At 44.7% G+C, this 16115-nt stretch overlaps 1 protein-coding gene across 6 annotated transcripts in view; it reads right to left on the bottom strand.

Annotated features, from left to right (window-relative positions):
• Window positions 1-16115, bottom strand: part of thbs2a (thrombospondin 2a) — a 174476-nt gene that overhangs the window by 87714 nt on the left and 70647 nt on the right. For all 6 annotated transcript variants that reach the window (XM_060916832.1, XM_060916831.1, XM_060916833.1 and 3 more), the window contains 2 exons: window positions 14007-14134; window positions 13628-13780 (listed from right to left, as the gene is read on the bottom strand). In XM_060916832.1, coding sequence (XP_060772815.1) covers window positions 13628-13780; window positions 14007-14134 — 281 coding nt within the window. The remainder of the gene's footprint in view (window positions 1-13627; window positions 13781-14006; window positions 14135-16115) is intronic.

Below are 16115 nucleotides of genomic sequence, written 5' to 3'. Positions count from 1 at the left end.
GCTGGATTATCACACCAACGAACCAGGTTCGAATCCCAGCAAAACCCTAACAGAAAGACTCCGTGATGACCGACTCAGCAGAGGCTGCTTCAACTGTCTACCCGGCCAATCTTCAGGGAATTATGGCAGCTTTGACACGCTTCGGAGCGACCATGGACGCTCATGGACGTACGCTCACCAGCCAACGTGAGGCCCTCGCTCGCCATGAGGAACTGCTTCAGCAAATTGGGAAAACCCTGGCACAGCTGACATCTCTGCCTGCATCTCCTGCTCCTGATCCAGTTCCTGCTCCTGATCCAGCTCCCACTCCTGCTCCAGTGCCTCCTGCAATGCTGCCTTCTTCACCTCGCGAACCCAGCCTTCCTGTACCACAGAGGTATGACGGCAAGCACAGTGAGTGCCGAGAGTTCCTTACCCAGTGTCAACTCACCTTTGAGCTTCAGCCTACCACCTACACTACGGATCGCCGCAAGATTGCCTTTGTGATCACCTTATTAGCTGGTAAGGCGCGAGCCTGGGCTACTGCTATCTGGCAAAGACAGGGACCTGAGTGCTTTGATTTCCAGCTGTTTTCTGAAGAGATGCTTCGGGTCTTCGATCAGGCAGACATCAGTACCGACGCAGCCCGAAAGCTCATGTCCATCCGGCAAGGAGGAAGCGTCGCAGATTACGCCATCTCGTTCCGAACACTCGCAGCAGTAAGTGGATGGAACGAGACTGCCCTGGTGTCAGCCTTCCACCATGGTCTGTCTGACCCCATCAAGGACGGTCTGGCCTCTATTGGATGCCCAAGTGACCTCGAAACCCTCATCTCACATGCTATTCGTCTGGACAACAGGATGAGAGAACGCCACCAAGCCTTGAGCCCCCCCAGCCTCCCTACCTCTACCTGGAGACCGTCTACCTCCTTCAGTGACTGTCCAGAACCCATGCAAGTGGGTCGTACTCGCCTCTCCGCATCTGAGAGGGAGCGCAGAAGGAGGGACAAGTGCTGCATCTACTGTGGCAAGCCTGGTCACTTCCGAGCATCATGTCCCGAACTCTTGGGAAAAGGACCGCCCCGTCCAGCCAAGGGAGGGTTGTGACGGGGCCTACCCTCTCTCCCGGACTCCCTGGCCAAGGAATCTACATCCCGGTCTCCATCTCCTGGGGTGAGTCTGTCCACTCTTGTCAAGCTTTGATAGACTCAGGGGCGGCTGGGAACTTTATGGATATTCACTTCGCCCAAAGCATCAATATACCTACTGCACCTCTTGAAGTCCCTCTGTCTGTGTCTGCCCTCGATGGCCAAGCGTTAGGTGATGGAAGAGTCACTCAAGTTACTTCTCCAGTCTTCCTCCAGTCTCAAGGTCACAAGGAAGAAATATCCCTGCACCTGATTCCTTCACCTGAGTTCCCAGTTATTCTAGGCCTTCCTTGGCTTACTCGCCACAACCCTCGCATAGACTGGGTAACAAGCCAGGTTGTGGAATGGGGCCCTGCATGCCATGCCTCTTGTCTGCTCTCTAGCTCTCCTGTGTCTCCTGCCGAGCCCCCTGATCTCACCGAGTTATCTCAAGTTCCCACAGAGTACTGGGATCTCAAGGAGGTATTCAGCAAGAGCAGGGCCGCCGTTCTTCCTCCGCACCGGGCCTACGACTGTGCCATCGACTTGCTCCCTGGGACTACCCCTCCTCGTGGCAGACTGTTTTCACTCTCTCAGCCAGAACGCAAGGCCATGGAGGAATACCTCAAAGATGCCCTGGTCTCTGGGTTTATTCGACCCTCCACTTCACCTGCTGGAGCCGGCTTCTTCTTTGTCGGCAAGAAGGATGGGGGGCTCCGACCATGTATTGATTACAGGGGCCTGAATAAGATCACTGTGCGCAACCGATATCCCCTTCCGCTGATGTCCACAGCTTTCGACCTGCTCCAAGGCGCCACCGTCTTCACCAAGTTGGACCTACGGAACGCATACCACCTCATCCGTATCTGACAGGGAGACGAGTGGAAGACTGCCTTTAACACCCCGTCTGGGCACTACGAATACCAGGTGATGCCCTTCGGACTCACCAACGCACCAGCTGTTTTTCAGGCCCTAATCAACGACGTCTTAAGGGACATGATTAACCTATACGTTTTTGTCTACCTCGACGACATCCTTATCTTTTCCAAGACCGTGCAGGAGCACCGCCACCATGTCCGCCAGGTTCTCCAGAGGCTGCTACAGAACAATCTGTTCGCCAAGGCCCAGAAATGCGAATTTCATGTTCCCGAGGTCTCCTTTCTGGGATTTATTGTACGGACAGGCCAACTCCAAATGGACCCTGCCAAGACCCTGGCCGTCCGGGATTGGCCTACTCCCAAGTCCGTTAAGGAGGTTCAGCGGTTCTTAGGATTCGCTAACTTCTACCGCAAGTTCATCAGGAACTTCAGTTCTGTGGCAGCACCCATGTCAGACCTCACCAAAGGGACAGGTGGATCTTATGGCTGGTCTCCTCAGGCAGAAAAGGCGTTCAAAGACCTCAAGGACCGCTTCTGCACAGCACCCATTCTGGTTCTCCCGGACACCTCCCAACCATTCATCGTGGAGGTGGACGCCTCGGACAGTGGTGTCGGCGCGGTGCTCTCTCAACGTTCGGAAGGAAAGCTGCACCCCTGCGCTTACTTCTCCCACCGCCTGAGTCCTGCGGAGTCCCGGTACGATGTGGGGGATCGAGAACTGCTAGCGGTCAAACTGGCCCTTGAGGAGTGGAGGCACTGGCTGGAGGGAGCACAACATCCATTCCTGGTTTGGACTGACCACAAGAACCTGGAGTACCTCCAGCAAGCCAAGAGACTGAACCCTCGACAGGCTAGGTGGGCCCTGTTTTTCAGTCGGTTTGACTTTACCCTCTCATACCGCCCCGGCTCCAAGAACACCAAACCTGACGCACTGTCCAGACTGTTCTCTGCCACTAACAGGGAGAATGAAGTCGGGCCTATTATCCCTGTGTCCCGGATTGTGGCCCCTGTCCGCTGGGGTATTGAGGAGGCTGTCCGACGAGCCCAACGCCAGGACCCCGGTCCTGGGACGGGGCCACCAGGCCTCTTGTACGTCCCACATCAAGCCCGGGCCAAGGTTCTCCAGTGGGGTCACTCTTCCCCTCTCACCGCCCACCCGGGAGCTCGGAGGACCCTGGACTTCCTGAAAAGACGCTTCTGGTGGCCTAACATGGAGAAGGAAGTAAGGTCATTTGTCCTGTCCTGTGAGGTTTGCACCAGAACCAAGAACCCACGACAGCGTCCCCAGGGTCTCCTGCATCCTCTGACCATTCCCCGGCGTCCCTGGTCCCACGTGGCAGTCGACTTTATCACGGGTCTCCCTGAGTCACAAGGTAACACGGTCATTTTGGTCTTAGTTGACAGATTCTCCAAGGCCTGCCGCTTCATACCACTGTGCAAACTCCCCTCTGCTCTTGAAACTGCGAAACTTTTGTTTAATCATGTCTTCCGAGTCTTTGGTCTTCCACAGGACATCGTCTCAGACCGAGGGCCCCAGTTCTCCTCCCGAGTGTGGCACGGGTTCTGCAAGGTCATCGGAGCCACTGCCAGCCTCTCCTCTGGGTTTCACCCACAGTCCAATGGTCAGACGGAGAGGCTCAACCAGGACCTGGAAACCACCCTGCGAGGCCTGGCTATGGATAACCCGACATCGTGGAGCACCTGGCTGCCATGGGCGGAGTACGCCCACAACACCCTGCAGTCATCGGCCACCAAGCTGTCGCCATTCCAGTGCCAATTCGGGTTCCAGCCACCTCTGTTCCCGGACCAGGAGGAGGACGCGGGGGTGCCCTCGGTCAACCAATATGTGAGACGGTGTCGCAAGACCTGGAGCAAGGTCAGGAAGACCCTCATACAGACCTCCAGAACCAACCAGACTCAGGCCAACCGCCATAGAAGACCTGCACACGCTTTCCGCCCTGGGCAGCGTGTTTGGCTGTCCACTAAGGACCTTCCACTGCGGGTGGAGAACCGCAAGCTTGCTCCTCGCTACATTGGCCCCTTCAAGGTGGTGCGCAGGGTGAACCCTGTCTCCTACCGGCTCCAGTTGCCCCGGACTCTGAGGATCAACCCCACATTCCATGTTTCCCTGTTACGGCCCGTACTGACGTCTACGTATGCCCCTGCCCCTAGGAACCCCCCACCCCCCCGCATCTTCCAGGGGCAGACTGTGTTCACTGTGAATCGCCTGCTTGACTCCCGCCGGGTCCGCGGCGGGTTGCAATATCTGGTGGACTGGGAGGGCTATGGTCCTGAGGAACGCTGCTGGGTTCCTGCTCGGGATGTCCTTGATAAAGAACTATGTCGGGACTTCCATTCGGCCCATCCGGATCGCCCTGGGAACGTCAGGAGACGCTCCTAGAGGGGGGGGTCCTGTTAGGACTAGGACTGTTTTGGCCTCTAGAGGCCGCTGTTATTTCCTTTTCATGTCGTGTTCATTTTGGCCTCTAGAGGCCGCCACTGTTCCTGTGTTTTGAGTTTGTGTTAATTGCCTAATTATCTTCACCTGTGTCCTTAATTAGTTTGTCTATTTATACCCCTGAGTTCAGTCCTCTTGTCACGGATTCTTTGTGCTATGTTTATCTCCAGTTTCCTTTGTACTGTGTTTTTTGATCTTCTTAGCTTTTGTATTTTTGCACTTTGCTTTTCTTTTGGATTATACTCTTTGGTTTTTTTTTGTCTTTTGTTTTGCCCTGTATATAGTGTATATAGTTTAAATAAACCTTTTGATTCTTTTTCTACTTCCGCCTCACGCCTCTGCATTTGAGTCATCCCCCTGGTGGCCTAGTGGGGGTTTGCTGGATTATCACACCAACGAACCAGGTTCGAATCCCAGCAAAACCCTAACAAGGTGGATTTGCTAGAAAAAAAATGCTCCCTCTTGCATCCAGCGAAAGAAAAGCGTAGATCCTGCAACTCAAGTAGAAGGAGATATCAACTGGGCCTTCAAGATTTCAAATGAGCATCTATGCAAAATTACAAATTCATGCTCTTGTAGTGCACTCATGAAGGTATGCATAATTCACCTTCATAACTGTGTTTGTTACAGCATTGCCATGCAGGTTTTGCTCAGCTCTTTGTTAAGCACTTGTTTATAGATTCACCGTCTTGATTGTTGTGCTTCTGATAATAGTTGCGGTCCCTTTAAGGAACCGGGTGATGTTTTGACACGCTGCTTTTCTGTTCATGCGCAGCGCCATGTTTGAGATATACTTGTAGTGTTAATAAAAACGACTCACGGCTCTGAGTCTGAAATGTGAGAAGTTGTCAGTTTTCTCATTACAAACACAACTTCAACACTATAAAATATTGCCACGCCCAATATTTGAAATATATGGGCCATGTATGCCGTATGGAAAACAGTGCTTTGCAAAAGATGTTGTTTGACAAAAAAAAAAACCTCCTAACAAGATCTGGAGCAATATCGAGATGTTGCTAGGGATTGACTGATCCCAAGCAAAGAGAACTATGATGGACTCTAACGAGTTTAATCGACTGCTAGATAGTAGATTCTGCCTACAGTCATGCCCTAAGGCCAAGAGTGGGCCACTTGGGAAAAACTGGTGATGATGAGCTTGGAAAAGATTTTCGCAGAGTTGTTCCAAAGCTGCCAGAACCAGTGGAAGAGGATATGGATACTTTACTGAGACTTGATTAAGCCCTCTATAGTTAATGCAGGGCTGGAGACCACCACCCCATTTCTCCACAAAGAAGAATCCCGCTGAGGCTGGAGATCTGGAAGGTTGGATGTAGACTTGTTTGAGAGCCTCCTGAATATATTCCTCCATAGCGGCGTGCTCCTTCTGGGAGAGAGTGAGTAAATGCGGCCCCATGGTGATGACATACCTGGCAGCAAGTCAATTTTGCAGTCATATGTATGATGAGGTGGTAACCCACAGTCTTTTCCTTTGTTAAACAGTCCCTTGATGTCCAGGTAGCACTCAGGGACATTGTCAAGGGAATCAGGTTGAGGTCTTTCCATCGAAGTTGATGAAATGTTGACTCGTGGTTGATCTATGCAACTTTGGAAGCAGGCTGGTGACCACTGGAGTATTTCTTTATTTTGCCAGGAGATCAAGGGGTCATGAAGTTGTAGCCAAGGGTAACCAAGGACAATGTCATGGTTCTCTGTAGCAGTGACAGAGAGAGATGAGTTCTAAAGGCAACTCCCCTACCTGTATGTGAAGAGGAGTGGTGCGCCTAGTGATGAAACCCTCTCCTATGGGTCCTCTGTCAATAGCGCAGATGCTGAGTGTGCTTTGGAGAAGAGTGGTTGGCAGGTTAAACTGCTGGGTAACTGAGTCGCTGACAAAGTTCCCTTCTGCTCTTGAGTTGATAAAAGCAGAAAGTACATGTGTGGCGTCTGCCAACTTTAACAGTACAGGAACCTTAAACAATTTTGACATTGACACATGACACTTCCATGGGTGAACTGCTGTCAGATGACTGAACCGGTTGAACACTTTCCTGAATGGGGGGTGGTGTGTCAACAGATGATCCAGGCAAATGGCTAGGTCAATGAGTGAGTCCAGCGTGCATTGTTCATCTTTGCAGGTGAGCTCACTGAGGATTTCTGGATGCAGGCCTTGACGAGAAACAGCCTCCAGAGCTGGATCATTCCAACCACTGGCTGCTGCCAGTGTCCTGAAGTCCAGGACATATTCAGCCACGCTCCAGGAACCTTGAGAAATATTGAGAAGGCTTTCTCCTGCCTCAAGTCCCTTGGGTTCATAGCCAAAGACCCTCTTAAATTGGATGAGAAACTGTTCATAAGACTTCATTTGCTCCTCTCCTTGGTTCCAAACAGCACTGGCCCATCGGAGTGCTTTGCCCGTGAGAAAAGAGAGGAACTTCACAATTTTATGTTCATCAGACAGGTGAGGCATAGTAGCAAAATACCTGGAGCATTGTAGCAGGAAACCCTTACATGCATTCGTGTCCCCAGCGAATCTTTCTGGAGCCAGAAGTTGCAGCATGGGGCTCGGAGGAACTTTGGAGTGCTAGGCGGGCCTGCGACATCACAGAAGCTAGTTGCACCATCCGTGTGTTGAGGTCCACTAGCATCAGCTAATGTTCTCTTAGAAGGTGTCCCTGAGCGTTAAGCGCAGTCTGTTTCGCTTCCTCCACTACATCCATGGTGGTGAAGTATCCTGTCAGAGTGCAGGCACTTACGGATGTATGTGCAGAAGAAGATGAGAAACAAACTGTAAACAAAGCCAAAATGAGACAGAAATCATGGTTGAAGACTAGTGAGGGTTGGGCAATCGGCAAACAACTTGGTAGAGACGAGACAAAGGACGAAAACGAGAAACGGCAAGAAAAGAGTCAGAGACCAATAGGCAGCCAGAGAAACAAGGCTTGGTATGTACTGAAATGAGCAGAACGATACTTCGCACTGAAGTGGTGTGTGTAAGAGGCTTAAGTGGGGAGAGCAGTGATTAGGGAAATGAGTGTCAGCTGAGTTCAATAATCCAGAGACAGAGGGCATTGTGAGACTTGGGAGTTGTAGTTTGATTTACTGCTGATTTACTGACTTAGGATCTGCATGATCATGGTCTGCATGATCAGTTTTAGAAGAAGAAGCTGTATGTGCTTAGCTGCCTAAAAATAAAAAATCTTAAAAATTACAATAGGGTTCCAGTACCTTTGGTGTTTGGACCACTAAATATAGCCACAACCAACAATCTGTGGAGTCCAAGCACCCCTTGCCTAGTCTGGCTAATGCGACTTCAAAGCTCTGCGAGCTATTGGTCTGGCCAAGATATTCAGCCCAACCGTTTCCCAGAGCCCGTGGTTGACCCGCCTCCATGAAATGCCTCAGTTTGCTACTGGTTGAAGCCAGAAAAGGCTGTGACGAAGCTTAAACCAAATCACATCACTCTTTCCTCTGACGTATGTGACGCGACAATAGGATTCTCACTGAGCCCCATTGATTTGGCTACTAGTGGGGCTAACTGGTAGATTAAACTCTTACCGAAGCTGGTCGGGAGCAAGGCGAAAACGTCCTTCCTTTCAATAAATACCTCCAGGGCTGCTCTTTGCTCCGTTTTCAATGAGAACTTCCCGTTGAATGCTTTCAATACAGCATGAGCGAAGCTGCGCGAGAGCGGGCCGAGAGGTTGCGCGAGAGCGGGCCGAGAGGTTGCGCGGGAGCGAGGCTGCGCGAGAGCGGGCCGAGAGGTTGCGCGGGAGCGAGGCTGCGCGAGAGCGGGCCGAGAGGTTGCGCGGGAGCGAAGCTGCGCGAGAGCGGGCCGAGAGGTTGCGCGGGAGCGAGGCTGCGCGAGAGCGGGCCGAGAGGTTGCGCAGGAACGGGCCGCGTAATAACAAACGCAATGCCCCCGAAGAAAGCTCCTACGGTCGAGGAGATTGATGATATTAAAAAATCCCTCGACTTTCTGGGGGAAGAAATCTCTGCTGTCAGGGTGCAGCAGAAGACCATCCTGGACCTGGTAGAAGAGGTCAAAGCTCTGAGGCTGCAGAATTCAGAGAAGGCAAAGAGGATCGCCATTCTCGAGAACCGAGTGGAGGAGCTGGAGCAGTACACCCGGATGAATGACATCATTGTGACCGGACTGCAAATTCAACCCCGCTCATATGCTGGAGCAGTGGCGAGAAGAGATGGAGAGGAACTGAATGAGGATGCTAACTCTGTGGAGAAACAGGTGTTAGCATTCCTGCACTCCAAGGGGATTGAGGTAAAAAGCAATAACATTGAAGCATGTCACCCTCTCCCACGGAGAAGCAACACAGGCAAACCAGCTGTAATAATGAGATTTGCCAACAGAAAGCATAAGATGCAATTGTTAAAACAAGGGAAGAAACTGAAAGGCTCAGATGTGTTTTTAAATGAGCACTTAACAAAAAAAAAATGCAGATATTGCAAAAAAGGCGAGACTACTAAGGAAACAGGGGAAAATCCAAAACACTTGGACACAAAACTGCAAGATTTTCATCAAGTTGAGGGGATCTCCAGAAGAGGCCAAGATCTTGGTCATCCGAGATATTGGGGAACTGGACAAATTCTGAGGGAGCCAAATAAAGCAATTTACAATCATGACACAAGGACTGGACACTGGACACTGGACACAAGAACTGGACACTTTCCATTATACTGAGCACAAAATACAAGATATGGAAAATAATATTGATCCGGAAAATAATCTTTTCAGCAACATCAATATCAGCTGCCGGTATTACACTGAATATCAATACAATGCAAAGATCAGAGACGGAAATAAGATATCAATTATTCATTTCAATATCAGAAGTCTGTATGCCAATTTCCATAAAATGAAGGAATATCTCAGTCAGTTCAATACTCCATTCAATATAATAGCCATATCAGAAACTTGGATCAACGATGAGATGGGAGTAGATTTTGAGCTGAACGGGTATGAATTAAATTATATCAATAGAAAGAACAAAAGAGGAGGGGGAGTGGCAATATATGTTGATAATAGTTTGGAATATAAAATTAATAATAAAATGACGGTAGCTGTTGATGATTGGATGGAGTGTATTACAATAGAAATATGCTGTGAAAAAATGAAAAATATAATGGTGAGCTGTATATACAGATCTCCTGGATCAAGCATAGAAGTTTTTATAGATTGGATGGAAAGTATGTTTATAAAATCAACTCAGAAGGTCATGTACATCTGTGGTGATTTTAACATCGACCTCTTAAATCATAAGAAACATAAAATGACAGAAGAGTTCATTAATTCAATGTTAAGTATGGGACTGTACCCAACTATTACCAGACCAAGCAGGATCACTTCTCACAGCACCACTTTAATAGATAATATATTTACTAATATCCTGGAAAATAATATAGAGAGCGGTCTACTATTAACAGACATCAGTGACCACCTACCTATTTTTAATGTATATTACTGTAATTATAGCAAGAAAAAGGATAAAAATTATAAATATATAAGAATGAAAACTGAAGAAACCATGATTGCACTAAAAAATGACTTAATAATACAGGACTGGAATGTAGTTTATAAAGAAAAAGATGTTGATAAAGCATATGAGGAATTTTTAATAATATTCAATGAACTATATAATAAAAATTGTCCTATAAAGAAATACAGTAATATACATAAATATACAAATAGTCCGTGGGTCACCAAGGGGCTACAAAATGCCTGCAAAAAGAAAAATATATTATACAGACAATTCTTAAAGCATCGAACTATAGAGGCAGAGGAAAAATATAAAAAATATAAAAATAAATTAACTAATATTATGAGGATATGTAAGAAAGACTATTATAATAAATTAGTGGAGAAAAATAAAAACAATATTAAAGGTATATGGACTGTATTGAATGGTATTGTGAGAAATGGATCCAAAACTACAAATTACCCAGAGTACTACACTGTAAATGATAAGACCATAAATAATATGGAGGATGTGGTGAATGGTTTTAATCAATTCTTTGTAAATGTGGGACCAGATTTAGCGGCAAAAATAAAGGAACCCGAAACAACACAATGTGGGGACATAGAAGATATGGGGGACAGAAATCCAAGTACAATTTTTCTAACTGCAACTGATGAGGAAGAAATTATCCAAATTGTAAGAAAATGTAAAAACAAAACTTCTGCAGACTGGAATGATATAGACATGTTAACAGTAAAGACAGTTATTGAGGGAATTGTGAAACCACTCACCCACATCTGCAATTTATCTTTTCAATCAGGTACATTTCCAGACAAAATGAAAATTGCAAAAGTGATACCATTGTTTAAAACCGGAAATAGACACCATTTCACAAACTACAGGCCTGTTTCTTTACTCCCCCAATTCTCCAAAATACTCGAAAAACTTTTTTCAGATAGACTGGACAAATTCATTGAAAAACACAACCTCCTTACAGACAGTCAATATGGATTCAGAACGGACAGATCAACATCGATGGCACTAATGGAACTAATAGAGGAAATCACAAAATGTATAGACAATAAAAAAATAGCAATTGGAGTATTTGTGGACCTAAAAAAAGCATTCGATACTATTGATCATAGTATATTATTAAGTAAACTAGAAAAGTGTGGTGTTAGGGGAGTTGGGTGGAGCTGGCTGACGAGCTATCTAAGAAACAGGCAACAGTTTGTGCAGATAGGTGACCATAAATCTGATTTCATGAACATTACATGCGGGGTACCACAGGGGTCAATATTAGGTCCGAAATTATTCATAATATACATCAATGACATATGTACAATTTCGCAAGAATTGAAATTTGTTTTGTTTGCAGATGACACCAATATTTTTTGTTCCGGTGAGAATTTGCAGCAGACTTTAGAGATAATCACAACTGAAATAAATAAACTAAAACTATGGTTTGACAAAAATAAATTATCATTAAATCTAAGCAAAACAAAGATTATGTTGTTTGGGAGACATAAAATAGATTGTAATGTAGAATTGATAATAGACAATACTAAGATAGAAATGGTACAGGAAATTAAATTTCTTGGTGTGATTTTGGATCCTAAAGTCTGCTGGAAACCTCATGTAGGATACGTACGAGCAAAACTGGCAAAGTGCTCGGCAATTCTGTGGAAAACAAAATATATTCTTGATTGTAAATCTTTGCATACTCTATATTACTCATTATTTTTGCCATATCTGACTTATTGTGTCGAAGTCTGGGGAAACACCTACAAAACCACTCTGCAGCCGATATGTACAATACAGAAAAGAGCAATAAGGACAATAAACAAAACAGGATACAGAGATCACACAAACTCACTATTCATAAAATCACACATGTTGAAATTTATGGATCTGGTCAAATTCAGAACAGCACAAATAATGTACAAAGCAATAAATAATCTATTGCCAAAAAATATACAAGGAATGTTCAGTGAGAGAGAGGGGGGATATAATCTAAGGGGAGACCTAAATTTTAAAAAACCAAAGGTTCGAACAAATATGAAAAGCATGTGCGTATCGAGCTGTGGGGTGACTTTATGGAACAGACTGGAGACAGAAATAAAACAAAGTGCAAATATAAATCTGTTTAAAAAAAGGTACAAAAAAATATTTTTAAACAAGTATATTGCAGAGGAAATATGTTAATGGAGGATGATGAGGGATAAATAGAATAGGGTTGATTGTTATATTAGAACTAGCTTAGTATATGGTATATATTTATTTATGGGGATAGATATCTTCATATTTACAGGGATAAGTATGTAGTAGATATTTTTTTTTGTAATTATATATTTATATAGATAGTTATGTGTATATGTATATATATGTATATGGATATGGTATGTAGTATATATTTATTTTTGTAATTATATATTTATATGGATAATCATGAAGTGTATATGTGGTATATATTTTTATAAGTGTATTAATGTAGTTTGGATTTCGGGGTAGTTAAAAAGGGGTGGGAAATTAAAAAAAGTATTGTACTTCTTCCCACTCCTTTTTCGAACAATGTGCGGTGTATTGTAATGTATTAGCTCTTTATATTATTTTATTTATTCTTTTTTTGTCACTTTTTTTTTCTTTCTTTTGTATGTATAAATAGTTACATACATTTTTATACATGTTCGAAATAAATAAATAAATTCAAATTCAAATGATTCTGTAAACAATCTATGGCTTCCAGTCGCAGTTCTACTACGTCACTGCCTTGAACACGCCTCTACCCAGGGCCGTTGGAGATGCTCAAAGTTGATTGGCTCCCGATTTTTCCGGAGCTTGGAAGAGCTGGAGATAGTTTGCCTGGCCAGACTAAGCTCGCAACAGGCCCTCATGTTGCGTCACGCTTAGGATGGGCGGGCCCAGGCTACCCCTTGCCCCCAGTGGCCAATTCTTGGCAAGATACATAGAAACATAAAGAGACCATATATGAACATACTAGCCAAGTTGTGATGATCGCTCAAAGTTAGTTGTTTAAAATAAATTGAAATGTGTAGCTGGAGGTGGCCACATTTTTTATTCAACTTAGCGATGGTTAAAAATCCAGCTTAGCAGATCAAATAGATAAGCAGATCAATGCAGCACACCAAATTTCAGGTCAAACTCCAACCCCTAAAACACATCTGACTTTAGCTCCGCTCTCTATGCATGACCACACCCCAATTTTTGCATATGATCTCAGAATCTCCTCCTGTATAAGTCTTTCAAGTTTCATGTGAATCCATGCAAACACTCAAGTTCTAATAAATTTGATAATTTAAAAAGTCAGCCTCTGTTTGGCAATACACTTAGTTTATCTCACTGTTGCTATATTTTGTACATTTTAAGTGTTTGTTATCATGCAAAGTGCTAACATATATTGTTAGTGTACTTTGATTTGTAATGAAAACTGATTACATGCCTTTAGGGAAAATGACATTTTTGAGGATGAGGAAATAAAACATTTTTAATTGGTACTTGAATAGTAATTAGGAGTAAGTGAAAATATGACATTATTAGTGAAAATGTGTGGTTTGGACTTTCTTCTCTTACTTGAGGGCCTTAAGCAGATTACCCACTCATATGTGTGGAAATTGAAGATTCTAACACAAGTACAATGACCTTCAGTAAAAGTCTGTTTACCACCATGACAGAATGGTGCCAAAGTTTTCCTAACCTGCTTATTGTTCCTGGCTACTTCCACTCCCATGCCAAAGGGCTGGTTGCCTTTGTAATGGGGAGGACAAGGAAGGCAGTGGAATCCTGGGTCAGTGTTCATGCAGCGCTGTAGCCCACTGACTTTAAAGCACAACTCAGGCACCAGATCACACTATAAATAGAACACACACCCACACAAACAAATGCTTATGGGCAGTGCAATCAGGAATACTTTGGACAAAAAGCAATAATGTGACATGATTCTTGGGCATTTTGTTGCGCTTCTCACTTTATTAAAATCCTGAAAAGAACAGGCTGTTTATGAATGTGTACAGATCTGAGCATGCTGGAAAATTACAGGACATTTCACACCATGCTGATTACATCTCCCACCTTACCTCATTGACATCCTCACAGTATGTTCCATTGCCTTGGAAACCAACGGGGCAAGGACCACATTGCCATGAGCCATCAGGTGTGCTGGTGCATTCCACCCCTCCAAAGCAGGGATTGGACAGACAGCCATCTGACAAAGAGAGAAACAAAAAAGAAGAAAAAAGTTACCTCAACCCTTTAAAAAAAAGGGTGTTAAAAGAGTAGACATAAAAATAGATACATTTTATTGTCAAATATCAATACATACCATATTTATATAGTTAGATAAAATCAGAAATCCATGCTTCCAAGAGTATGTTTTAACATACGATACATTTTTTCAGGTTACTACCCTATGTGTCAATCGCAGAGCATTTTTTAACATAGTTACTGGGAGACCAAATGTACCAAATGGTCTCCCAGTGGCCAGATTTGGTCTCTTAGTCAATGCCAAACTAGCTTCACTGGGAGACCAAATTTTAAACCAAGTTATGTCTTATCATTTGGTTCAATCAGTTGCAATTAATTAACCAAGTACCATGTAAGTATACATTTAACAAGGAAAACGAAGATCTATGTTATAAGATACAGTGGGGCAAAAAAGTATTTAGTCAGTCACTAATTGTGCAAGTTCTCCCACTTAAAAAGATGAGAGAGGCCTGTAATTTTCAACATAGGTATACCTCAACTATGACAGACAAAATGAGAAAAAAAATCCAGAAAATCACACTGTTTGATTTTTAAAGAATTTATTTGCAAATTATGGTGGAAAATAAGTATTTGGTCAATAACAAAAGTTCATCTCAATACTTTGTTATATACCCTTTGTTGGCAATGACAGAGGTCAAACGTTTTCTGTAAGTCTTCACAAGGTTTTCACACACTGTTACTGGTATTTTGGCCGATTCCTCCATGCAGATCTCCTCTAGAGCAGTGATGTTTTGGGGCTGTCGCTGGGCAACACGGACTTTCAACTCCCTCCAAAGATTTTCTATGGGGTTGAGATCTGGAGACTGGCTAGGCCATTCCAGGACCTTGAAATGCTTCTTACGAAGCCACTCCTTCGTTGCCCGGGCGGTGTGTTTGGGATCATTGTCATGCTGAAAGACCCAGCCACATTTCATCTTCAATGACCTTGCTGATGGAAGGAGGTTTTCACTCAAAATCTCACGATACATGGCCCTATTCATTCTTTCCTTTACACGGATCAGTCGTCCTGGTCCCTTTGCCGAAAAACAGCCCCAAAGCATGATGTTTCCACCCCCATGCTTCACAGTAGGTATGGTGTTCTTTGGATGCAACTCAGCATTCTTTCTCCTCCAAACACGACAAGTTGAGTTTTTAACAAAAAGTTCTATTTTGGTTTCATCTGACCATATGACATTCTCCCAATCCTCTTCTGGATCATCCAAATGCTCTCTAGCAAACTTCAGACGGGCCTGGACAAGTACTGGCTTAAGCAGGGGGACACGTCTGGCACTGCAGGATTTGAGTCACTGGCGGCGTAGTGTGTTACTGATGGTAGCCTTTGTTACTTTGGTCCCAGCTCTCTGCAGGTCATTCACTAGGTCCCCCTGTGTGGTTCTGGGATTTTTGCTCACCATTTTTGTGATCATTTTGACCCCACAGGGTGAGCTCTTGCATGGAGCCCCAGATCGAGGGAGATTATCAGTGGTCTTGTATGTCTTCCATTTTCTAATAATTGCTCCCACAGTTGATTTCTTCACACCAAGCTGCTTACCTTTTGCAGATTCAGTCTTCCCAGCCTGATGCAGGTCTACAATTTTGTTTCTGGTGTCCTTTGACAGCTCTTTGGTCTTGGCCATAGTGGAGTTTGGAGTGTGACTGTTTGAGGTTGTGGACAGGTGTCTTTTATATTGATAACGAGTTCAAACAGGTGCCATTAATACAGGTAACGAGTGGAGGACAGAGGAGCCTCTTAAAGAAGAAGTTACAGGTCAGTGAGAGCCAGAAATCTTGCTTGTTTGTAGGTGACCAAATACTTATTTTACTGAGGAATTTACCAATTAATTCATTAAAAATCCTACAGTGTGATTTCCTGGATTCTTTCCCCCATTCTGTCTCTCATAGTTGAAGTGTACCTATGATGAAAATTACAGGCCTCTCTCATC

The sequence above is a fragment of the Neoarius graeffei genome, chromosome 3 (genome assembly GCF_027579695.1).
Source record: "Neoarius graeffei isolate fNeoGra1 chromosome 3, fNeoGra1.pri, whole genome shotgun sequence".
In the NCBI taxonomy this organism is placed as follows: domain Eukaryota; kingdom Metazoa; phylum Chordata; class Actinopteri; order Siluriformes; family Ariidae; genus Neoarius; species Neoarius graeffei.
The sequence above is the reverse complement of the archived record's forward strand: the minus strand, read 5'-3'. Positions and strand labels throughout refer to the sequence as shown.